At 39.9% G+C, this 12,343-nt stretch overlaps 1 protein-coding gene across 3 annotated transcripts in view; it reads left to right on the top strand.

Moving 5' to 3' along the window:
• ca10a (carbonic anhydrase Xa) overlaps positions 1 to 12,343 on the top strand; it is a 155,856-nt gene that overhangs the window by 18,696 nt on the left and 124,817 nt on the right. For all 3 annotated transcript variants that reach the window (XM_018761443.2, XM_018761444.2, XM_029246529.1), the window contains exon 3: positions 6,756 to 6,833. In XM_018761443.2, coding sequence (XP_018616959.1) covers positions 6,756 to 6,833 — 78 coding nt within the window. The remainder of the gene's footprint in view (positions 1 to 6,755; positions 6,834 to 12,343) is intronic.

Here is a 12,343-nt window from a genome sequence, read left to right as displayed (position 1 = left end):
AAAAACACAAACACAAGACACCATGCTTACTAAAATGATTAAAATCATCTTTGGTGCAGGGCATCTTTAGGTAAGGTCAGATGGTATTGTAGTGGTTGTGGTCTTTGGGCTCAAAGGTCATAGGTTTGAATCCCACCTCTAGCTGTAATGCCCTTGATCAAGGTACTTACTGTAAATTGCTCCAGTAAAATTACCCAGCTGTATAAATGGGTTAAACAGTATAAGCAGCTAAACATTGCAAGTTTCTTTGGAAAAAAGCTTCAGCTAAATGCACCTGTTTGAACGATGAGCCTCGGTGCAGCAAGTGGTAGGGAACAAACTAGGTTTGCAGCTATTTCTCCTTCTCTCAATGTAATGCATAAATTGTACTTTTGCTGAGATGTACATCACTTTGGACAAAAGCGTCTGCTAAATGAATAAATGTAAATGTAAAATAGCACATACATGCTACAGGGCAAGAGATGATGGGAAGGTTCAACTCATCCTGTCAATACACTCCCACCCACCCATGTTCAGCTGTCCTCAACAACCCAAAAGCTCACGTCACTCCTGCTACCAACATGAGTTGGCTCTTGATATGAAGGTGTACCCACACTTTTGATCCTCCTGGTCATGGTCTTTGCTTGTGGTGGGGAGTCACTCGCCACAAGATGGATTGGTAGCCAATATCCCTGAAGTTTAAGTCTAGTAAGACAACACCAATGAAGTTACTCCACAGTGCAGACTGGGAACGAATCCATGGCCTAGTTCCCACTGCCCCCCATTGCGTCTGCACACATATGTGGCCAGTCTTTTTCAGGTCTCTTTTGGAAAACTCATAACTGTAACCAGTATTGTAGGGCCATGGCCAGGCAGTGGCCACTCCTCCATTCTTTCAGCCCAAAGTTCAGCACAGCTTGAGAGGCACGTCCATCCCTTGCCATCTCCTGAGCCTCACCAGTTCTTTCACTCACTCGATTGGAACTCCGTAGGCACAGCATCCATAAAGAACAAGGCCATTGTCACAGGTCACTATGGTATGACAATGGAGGCTGACTGTGGTGAATCCATGCAGAGGTAGTCAATACCATATTTGCCACTAAACCAAGTTGGAGTATTTGCAGCACAGGAGGTAGGTCATCAGCACAGCCAAAGTGGGGTGGCCTTTCCTTGCACCATGACCAGTGGGCTTGTTTGCAAGGGCAATGCAAAAGGTTGCTTTAGCTCCTCTGGTGATGTAAACTCTTCTTCAGAGTTTGATAGTTCTTTCGTTAGCATCTCATCACAGATCCATTCATTATATATTGAAGTTTCATCCCATTGTGACACCATTAAAGCAACATGTGACCCTGTGACACATGCCAAACAAACAGATTGTGGAACAGCTGAGATGTAGAGATTTGAACTTCTCACATACCAAGTAATACTATAGAGATAATGTCAAATGAAGTGTTAAGGAGTACTCATTAAATTGAATAGAAAAAATAAATAATGGCATACTGAATTTAAGGACTAATTCATCTAAATTATTAATTCATCAAACCCTAAGAACACAAGATTAGCTGTTCATTGTAATCACTTATCAATTAATATTAATAATGTCTTGAAATGTGCCCGATTCTACACAATTTGCTTGACATACAAATAGACCATCAGTTATTCTTCTCCAAGAAATAAATGCAATGTCAAAATGACCTCAGGGAGACATAATGGATCCCTAAACCATCAATCATCTTAAAATAATTAGCCCTGACTCGAACCAGTACAGAGGTAAATGAAAATGGTCTGTGATACTGTTCTATAGCCTATAAAGCGGCCAAACCTAAGGCAACAGCTCTGCATGCACTGATGATGAAAAATGATGTGGATTTAGACAGAACTGCTTTGTTTTCAGAGCATGCTACAGGAAGCTGTGCAGCATTCATAGAAGCCCACAGACTAGCTAGAGCTTCTTTTCAAGCCTCTCAAACTCATTGCCTTTAATCCCCTAAACAGCACATGGCTGACAAATCATTATTGCTTCTCTACATCATCTTATGTCAAGTTACACTATGAGAAGGACACCCATGGGCTGATGGTGTACTGTCCTTAATAAATCCTTTAATTCTTTATTTCAATAAAAATGTAATCATACACCCAAACAGATGTGAAATGAGTCATATTATGAATCCATGTGCACCTAGTTAAAGCTTGCTGGATGCCTAGTTTATCATAGTATTATTTTCATTGAACTGCACCTTGCTACATGTTGTTTACATATCACTTAGACTAATATATGCCAGATGAAGAGGTAGGCCTGAATCTGAAGTACAAGATGCTGATAAGGTAGACTGTGCAGTGCAGATTGGATAGTTAAAGTACAATTTGTTTGTCCAGCTGACCTCCCCACCATTGCATCAGGTTTGTTTTGGGCACATTAGCTTCTTCATTCTGGCATGCAAAGCAGTATACCCATGGTGCTTTTATTCTGAGTTCTGTTACATCATGTTTGCTAGTCACCAATGATGAAATGACAAGAGCAACCATACATATGATTCTTGTGATTAGAGTTGTATTAAACATTCAATATTGCATTTTACCTATGGTTTCTGTTGATGTTCATTGCAATTTCCATCAGTTTCTCCTAAATTATGTGGCAATGGCCATCCGGGTTATCTCTGAGGTGAGAAATCCTATCCACAGAGCACTGGGTAGTAATGAATCAAAAGACATGATTTTTCACACTTTTTTTTTATTATTATTTACCCTTTGAAAAAGAGCAGAAGGCAACAGGGTGAATGTGAGAAGCAGAGATGGTGACTGACTGACTGAGCTCTCGTTTTACGTTTTTTCTTTATTATAGGTTCCAGGTTAATGTTTTGAGTTCAGTTATGTTTCTAGTCTTTTTGAATTTTTTTTTTTTTTGTTTGTTTTGCTTGACTTGTGACTATTGGAAATACCCCCAGATGACTAAGACCATAAAAGCCTAATAGTTCTAGCCACTGGATGGTAACTTTGTCTGACACTAACATTAAATTGATTCTCAGGAACACATTAGGTTCAAAAAACTGAGTAAAGGTATACTTATCACAGTGCTGTGCATGTGTTTTTGCAAAAATTCTGCCAACCTTTCATCTATTCATCCATACATTTTCAGATCCTACTTTTCTTGCTTGATATATTAGAAAGTATTTAACAATTCAATACAGATGCAATCCATAACAATGCAAAACTGCGGAAATTTGCATCCTTTTGCCACTTTATGGGGTCTACCATGGCAATTTACTATAAATGATCCATTGGAAACTGTCTGAAAATGCTGGACGCTAGAAGGTTAAAATGAGAAGTCATGGTAAACCAGGAAGTCGTGGATAACAGGAACGGGCAGGGAAACAAGGATGAAGGCGAGGGGTGGACGAAGGTGAGGACAAGGACGAGGGATCAGGGAATGCAGGAAGACTAATGCAAGAAGCCAGAGTGAGTAACAAGGCTGAACAAGGTTTCGCATTTGTGTGTGTTCCGCGCTTCCTTTTATACCCTCATCCCCTGATGTGCTGCAGGTGCTCCTCATTGCGCTGAGGTGGAGGGCGTGACAGGTATATATGATGTTAAATGCGATGCAAGGAGAAAAAAAGATGCAGCAGATTCAAAGTGAGAAAGAGAGATCCTGTTCTACAAATATATTTCTTCATCACTCCCTATGCAGTATACATAGTCCTTGTGGATAATGGGTGAACAATGCAGACCGATCAAAATGCATTACTCACCATGAAGTCACAATACCTCTGTTAACAGAATACTGTCCAACGATGCCCTGTTAACTCTGCATGAAACAATGGAAATCTTTTATGAGTAAAGGACATTCCTGGGTAGTTTAAGTGGGTTTTGGGGTTCACATAATAAAGTGCATGCCCACACTCCTATCAACCTGCACCACATTTCTTCTGTATTTATGTCCTACTTGTTATAATTAGCCAAAGTATCGCAAACACGAGCACATAGTATGTATGTTAGTACTGCAACATTGTTACATTGTTAGTAATGCAACAATTTAGTCTCTTGACGAGCAATAAAATACTGTTTTAAAATTTAGAGAATACAAATTATTCTTTAAATTGCATCATATTTTTCATATCCCTCGTGTGTTTCATACATTGGCATGGAGAGACCCTTGCTGTTTTTGTGCAAGTGTACTGGGACCCTTTGGATGGTTTACAACAATGAATTTCCTGCTCAATGGGTGGAGAGGAATCTAAAAAAGGTCACCATGCCCTTTAATATGAGATTTATGCCTCACAGGGACAATGCTTTTCATATTCTTTCCAGGATGTCTTTTGTCACTTAATGTTGTGAAGAGACCATGAAAATTTGTGAATTTTTTCTGTATATATATTTTTTTTCCCTGTGCAAGTAAAATCTTTCTTCTTTAAATCCTAATCAGCATGCCAAAATAAATTGCACTTTTCAAAGCAACAAGATTTGTGATGACCAAGAAAATAAATGTGTCACTATGTCTATGCATACATGCCTTTGAAAAACTAATCTATAAAGGCTGTAATATTGATTAAATATTTTTCCTGTAATTTTATTTTGTCTGTCATTTAATTTTAATTAACTGACAGTCAAATGCTCCAGTGACTGGCTTTGGCAGTAAGCGCAGCATCTCACTTCGTTAGTCAGAGAGGCCATTACTACAGGTGACAGGGTAATTTAACCTATCGAATGTCAGGCTCGGAAAGTCACAGAAAGCAACCGATGTGTCCTGCTTAACGAGAGCACAATGATTTTGTGCCATTGGTATGCCGAAGACTTCACTAAGTCAGTGCACTTTTTCTTGGTCCCTTACAGGCATCAGTTCTTTTCCTGGCTCAGATATTGTGCCCAGACACAGCCATTCATTGATGGTTGTTGTTTCCTGAGCCTGAAAGCCAAGGGTGTCCAGTCCTTGCCAAAGTTGCAGCAGCACCTAGCACCGTGTTCATCACTGACTTTTGCCCTGTCAACCCACTACAGTCAGAAATAATATGCTGTGTCCACTTGTGGTTGAGAATTATATATATATGTGTGCAAACAGTCAGCGGTGGCAGGAGAGACAACAGCGTTGGTGTGCCTCATGCGTAATGTGTAAGGTGCTTCTCCTTGAGTCTGCATTAATGCTGTCTCATTTAGACACGAGGCATTTTGAACCATATTTGGAACATTATCTTGAAAATAAAAAAGGAAAGTTTTGTGTGAGTCAGAAAATGTCTCTTTCTTTTATATTCTGCCTACATTTCTCTTGATAATTCAAGAGTTGTGATAAGTTGTGGTTTAACACTCAGAGGGTAGGGACTACTCACTCATTTCCTTGCTCACTATTGTTAACCACTTATCCAGATCAGAGTCATGGTGGTTTAGAACCCATCCCAGAGACACATAGTGCTACAATAATCAAGGTACACCCTGGACAGGATGTCAGTCCCTCGAAGGGTAGCCACGTATTCATATATTAAATATTCACTGAAACAGGCATTCTCTATTGGCATTATGGAGTCAGCAATTCACCTAAATGGAACTACCGGAGATCCAAGTAGAAGTTCTCGCAGACACAACGAAAACATACAAATGTCACACAGACAGAGCTGGATTTGAGCCCGCATGGAAACAGCGCACAGGCTGTAAGGCTGCAGCATTGACGGGGCCTGTATTAAATAATTTTTCCCAGATACCAAAACACGTAAGTAAGTCTGATACCTGAGCTACGTGACTGTTTCATGGTTGGAAACTGTTCTACCAGCTATTCTGACCATTAGCAGTCCACACTTATAATGGTCGAAAAAGGTAATGAATCTTTTATTTCCCACCGAATTTAGGCTAAGGCCCATAAACTGTTGCGTGTAAGTGCCCTAGATAGCCATAGTGGGTTTTCATAACTGAGTTCATATACCACACAATGCGGGTTGTAAGCTATATGACACAATTATCCTTCAGTCAAGGTACAGCTGGACTCACAGGGAACTTGAATACTGTTAAGACTAAGGTGGGAAGTAGTGGATACATCATTAAATCAAGGAACACTCCCCTGCGTTTTATTGTAGCATTGGATGTCAGTCTAAAGTAGCGTGGAGACAGGGTGGTCAATTTCGAAATTATTTTTGTAATACGTATATAACTGAGTCCGTAGTTTTCTAGAATACAGAGTATCCGTGGAAAGCCTATTAAGAGCATGGGATTCTAGACAGAATTTTAATGCACAACAGCAGATCCGTGTTGGTGCTTGATGGAAACTCTCACTCTGTGTTTTGTTACTTCTCACAGAAAGTCTTAAAGACAGGAGCAGCTTTTCAGTCTCCAGTCTGCCCCCTCCTCGCATTCCCAAATTGAGAAGCTTTTTGTGTTCTCTTTCTCTGTGAGGGGATTAAACTACTTACACTTCCATTAAATTGGAATCAGGCGAGCTCTTTCCCCCTATTAAGTCTTGTTTTTCAGTGTCAGCATTTATAGAAAAGCTCTTGTATTAAAGCCTTGAAACCTTCTTTAGTAATTTAGTTGCAACCTCCTTTTGTTTTGGGACCTTCACCTATCTCAGCCACTGTCTTCGGTACTGCAGTCTTGCATTCCTTATTCAACTCATAACTTGAAATTAATAAATCATCACCTGGGGTTTGGAAAGCCTTGAAGCCTCATAATGGATTCTATAACTGCCCTACACACAGAATAAATGCAGGAAAGGTGGAGGAACACTGTAAATGTAGAAGTGATTTAGCCTTTAATCAAAATGACTTGTAAATGACTGTTTTCATTTGTTTTTCTTCCAGCCGCACAGCCAAATCCACCAAAAATTCATGAAGGCTGGTGGGCGTACAAAGAAGTGGTCCAAGGGAGCTTTGTTCCAGGTAATGACACAGATAATGAGAAGCGTTAAACGTGTTCAGATGTATTCAGTCAAGACCCATAACTTTGCAGTACTTTTTGGGATAATGTAAAACTCTACGGAGCACAATTTTTAAATGTTCCCCTTTTCTGTGTTACTGTTATTCTTTTTTTTTTTAAAAAAAAAATAATAAATTCATGTATTATTTATTTATTCACTATTTTGGTATCCAATTCTTTTCCATGTTACAGAGCCAGGGGGAAAAAAAAAAAAAAAAAAAAGAACTTGAAGTTGCATTGCAAACATGCATTGCAACAGCTGGATGCTCACCCTCTGTAGCAGTAGGATCAACACAGCTGGCATAGCTTCTGACATGCTTTCTCTGAAAAAGAGAGACTTGGCCCACACCACTGAAGCTGTTGCCTTCATTCATACCATCCACCTCTTGCTCAATTAATGAGAGCTCCATGGTGTCTGTGTGCATTAAAACAAGGAACTCTGCTTCTGGATTCCTTATCTAAAGTATACTTATTCCTCCCCAATATTTAATAAAGGGATTAGTCTCAATCAAAGATAAATGTGGAATTACTGCTTTTTTTACGCTGGTTACCTCATATGTTGCTTTTCATTTTCGGAATGCATGTTGTAGGTGAAAGAATTTAATGATGTGCACGGAAATGAAAAAAATATTACATGAACTAAAATGCATTTTTTTATGGAACCTTTGCATGTTTTTCTGATTTTTTCTCCAATTAAGTCTGAAAAATTATTTGCTTTTTTATCATTTCAAGCACTCTGAAGTAACATGATAACGCTGTAGTTAATGCATAAACTCAATTAATGATAAGATGAAAAATGCAAAACCTAAGTAATAGGTTTATAATAGGTAATAGGTTTATAAATCGAGTACATTTGTTAATTATGTAGCTAAAGTTGAAGGTTTGCTTTTGTGGTAATTAATTATTCATTCATGTTAACTGTCATTTAGTCATATTAAATGAACCCATATTCTGGAAGAATTTCTGCAGAACAGAGTACACAATTCTGTTCACAAACAACAATTCAATAATACAGGTCTTGAACTGTGTGAAATAAATAAAAGAAAGATCAAATAAACAGTTAGCAACTTGTGAAAAATCCTACTCCTGAACTGCTTCGCTTTATGTCGTCGTAATGAGACCATGAACTCAAGCACTTTGTGAAAACGCTCTGCCACAGTGCCACAGTCTGAAAAGCAATAATGTTTAACATTTCTCCCTTAAGCATGCACGCGCGCTGTGAAGCACACTGAGCTGGTTCGGCCTGGGTCATGCTCGCTGATTCTGTCTTCGCCAAGAGTGGGAGCCAGGGTTCTTCCACGAAGCTGGAGATCATTTGTAATTCATTCATTTGTTGTTCTTATTTTTAATCTTTGCCCCGTGAACAGATTATTTAGTTTGTCCCATGAAAAGTAAAGAAAAAGAGAGGGAGGAAATGGCTTTAAAGAAACGTAGAAATGCCTCTGTAACCAGCTTCAGTGACTCTGAAGCACAATCTGCTGAGTCTCCCACTGGGCAAAGACACATGCCATCTTGGGCCGTTAGGCAGATTGTCCAAGATTACCAGCTTGGTGTGGGACCCTGCACCGGAGCATTTGCATGAGCCCGGTTATAGGGGGGTGGGGTGGACTTTTTTCCAGCTATTAAGTAATTCACGTAACCTGGCTGGACACAAGAACTGTGGCTCTAAGCACACATTTGTTTGCTTTCAAAAGTGTCTCATGTCTACAGTAAAATCACTACTGTCACCAAATCTCATCCCTGAGGAAACATCAGCACCAGGGAAAGAAAGGGACCAAGATGGTCTCATTGCTGCAGAATATGCGGATTTCTGGAGGGCATCGTTATTGTCCCAAAGTCTGTCTGGCTTTAAAAAAAAAAAATTAAATTAAAAAATGGCACTTATTATGAAAAGCACAGGATGATGGGATAGACAGATGTCACAAGAAGGGCAATGGAGGGCTAGTGATTCTACATCCAGGCAATATTTGTCTAATCTGAGCCGAGAATTAGAATTCTCAAGGAGTTCAGAATGTTGGCCAGATGAATAATTGGTTGGGCGCTTAATTCATATTTTATAATGGCCGAAAAAGTAGTTTTGCAACCAGTGACTGTTACCTGACTGGTCTTTTAAAACAGTTAACAGTTAAATCAGCTCTGAACATAGAAGTTTGTCCTCCTCTTAATTGTCATTGATATGCTTTTTTGCTTTAATATCTGATTTACTCTTTGTGATTATATTATGAATCTCTACTGTTATTTACATACTAGTTCTTTACATGCCGTCTGTGTGGAACTTAAGATCCAAAGAGCGATTGTATTAATCATGACCAATGTGGTCATGTGTTTGGGGGGGTCCTTCCCAGAGTATATAGGCTTCATTTCTATTTTTCTGCATGCTGCAAAAAAAAAAAAAAACACATCTCTGCATTTTCTCAGTGTTTGCTGCTATTCATCTGGGATTCGGTGCTGGTCTGAAAAAGTTGAGTTGAATGGGTTTTTCACAGATCTTCAATTGCCTCTGAAGAGACGAACTCTGAGAGAGTCGATTTACTCTGATTACTGATTTCATTACTGATTGCAGTGTTTATTGCAACATCTTTTTTTTACTGCAGCACTAAAGAGTGCATTTTTCCATATTCTTTGTTCTTAGATATGCATTTGAATCAATACATTTAATAACTCATGTTTTTACACTTATTACACTCAACTCATTTTAAAGCATTTTAATTTGAGATTGCTTTAATTATAACATATTTACAATATGCATAATCATCAGCACTCCATCTTTCAACTTTTTTCTTAATTTTTAAAGTCATTTTACCTAGGGAGGAGGGTAGAAGCAAGGGGACATGGTGGTGCAGTGGGTTGGACTGGGTCCTGCTCTCCAGTGGGTCTGGGGTTCAAGTCCCACTCGGGGTGCCTTGTGATGGACTGGTGTCCCGTCCTGGGTGTGTCCCCTCCAGCCTTATGCCCTGTGTTGCCAGGTTGGGCTCCAGCTCCTTGCCAGCCAAGTGGTTCTGACGGTGTGGGAAGTAGGGAATATTGAAGTAGTCTGTTGGACAACCAGTTTTAGTTTTTAAGTACTGTCTTCAACAGCACCTAAAAGGCATAATGTAACATTTGGATTCTAGTAAGGTTGCTAACTGAAATGTATCGCAACCATTTCTGAAAAACAGAAACTTATTTTAGAGAGACAACCCATGATCGAAACTTAATTAATCCAGTGGATTTAGCGTGCACAGTGGATTGGTGGTGAATTGTTCACCAGAGGATATCCTGTATTTTTGACACTTTATACCTGCATGCTTTCACACAAAGATGTAACCTTATAATTTCAATTTAAAACCCCCATTAGAGGATTGGTGGTCCTACAGGCCAGTAAGGGGAGCATTGAGGGCTTTTTTTTATTCTGTTATTCATATCTTTATTGCCTGAATTATCAACTGTCAGGATTTAATTTAAAGCTACAGCTTAATATACAGTATATGCAGCATTTCTGAGAACTAACTAGCTGACAGGTTTGGAAAGTCAGCAAAGAGGGAATACCTTAAATAGACTTTATGTTTTCCATATAGGAGCATTTTTAAATTCTCCACATGCCCTGTTTGTTGAGTAGTGGACAGGAACTGGCATTTGTGGTCATAGCTTTTTCCGGTATCCAGCTCTGCAAGTATAGGTCAAGTTGTGTAAGGTGAAGTATAGTACTTTAAGTGAGGAAAACAGTAAACATCCTATATAAAGAAATTTTATCTGTACAATAAACACTGTAATTGGAGAAGGTTGTCATATAAAAGCATTCATGGAGAAGACCAAGGATCAATGACATAAGACTATAGTAGTGTGTACTACCTGCAATTGATTCATGAGTACAGTTGTTAATTTAACAGTCACTCCTTTTCGAGAGCACCTTCAGCAACTGTCCTTCCATTTTCAGCATCCATTTATCCAGTTTAGGATCACAGAGGTCCAGAGGCAAGCGCTGGGCACAAGCTGGGGTACACCATGTAAGTGATCCCCAGCCATCACAAGGCAATCACACACAAACACAGTCTAGGTTCACCAGATCTCCCAAAGCACATCTTTAGATGATGGGAGAAAACCTATGCAAACATGAGGGGAACTTGCAAACTCTGGACAGACTGGGCCAGATTCAAACCCACCTCCCAGCCCACAGGAAAGAATCTGCAAGGCACCAACACTACCTACTTTACAATGCAGTTTCACCTTTAGATGAAAGTGTTGCTTTTATACATTCTGAAAACTACTAATACATCTCTGACATCTGCATTCACACGCACACACACATCATCTGAAACCGCTTGACCCAGACCCGGCAACACAGGGCAAAAGGCTAGAGGGGGAGGGGACAGATCCAGGATGGGATATCAGTCCATCGCAAGGCACCCCAAGCGGGACTCAAACCCTAGACCCACCAGAGAGCAGGACCCCGTCCAACCCACTGCACCCCCCTGCATCTGCCTTAAGATAATAAGTTTTTTAAAAAATTAATATATTTTATTTTTTCCTGGTGAAATACTGATAAGGTATATATTGATGACTGAATATAATTGAGAAAATGTAACTTAATTTGTTGGTTTGTAATTATTGGTTATTTTGTATTCATTGGTAACTTCCTGTTCATACACATTTTACCTGTTCATGTTATGAATATGCTGACCTAACTTGTTTATTGACATTTGAATCAGCACTTATGCCAAGTGCACTATAGCAGCCCCCCCCCCCCCCCCCCCCCCCACACACAGTAGCCACTACTGACCCCATAATGAGAAAACAGATCTACGGCAGCTAATTTGTTCCTCCCCTGTGAAATGCATCACAGCAGATGCTCAGTGGATGGGTGACAGCTAAAGGAATTAAGTGACTGGGTGATCGATGGGGTCCAGGTCAGGGAAGCCACTCATAACCTCCCCCTTCCTCTAGGATCAGTTGGAAAGGGATGATGAGGAAGCCAGAGTAGAAGGCCCATGGACTGAGGTGATGGAATGAAACACCTCCATATATCATGCATGATGATTACAGACACAGTTCTTTGGGTTCGCAGACCTGCTCACAGGCTTTGGGTCCTACGGGCGCCTGAACCTTCAACATGGCCACTGTTTCAAGAAATTAGTATTTTACAGCTTTAAAGGGTCAGCAGTAAAAGTATGATGGGGCTTTTGTATATGCCCTAATAATTATTATTCAACTCCTTAACATACAGATGAAGTGAAGGAACTGTCATGAGAAAAGCATGGCGATATCATGAGGACATCTTCTATGAACCAGGAAACCAGAGAGAGTAGTGGACGTGGAAGCTTTTGGGACTATTTAAACCAGTGGTGGATGGTGCTTCACTTTGAAGACTTTGGTTTGTCAAATCTCTGCCTGATCTCCCAAGGTGGTCTGAGAAGTCCTTAAGTCTTTGTCTTTCATCTAGCCAAATTTGAGGCATCATTTTTCTTTCTCTGTTTCTCCTTCCCAAGCCAAACCG

The sequence above is a fragment of the Scleropages formosus genome, chromosome 20, assembly GCF_900964775.1.
Source record: "Scleropages formosus chromosome 20, fSclFor1.1, whole genome shotgun sequence".
Taxonomy (NCBI): Eukaryota; Metazoa; Chordata; class Actinopteri; order Osteoglossiformes; family Osteoglossidae; genus Scleropages; species Scleropages formosus.
The sequence above is the reverse complement of the archived record's forward strand: the minus strand, read 5'-3'. Positions and strand labels throughout refer to the sequence as shown.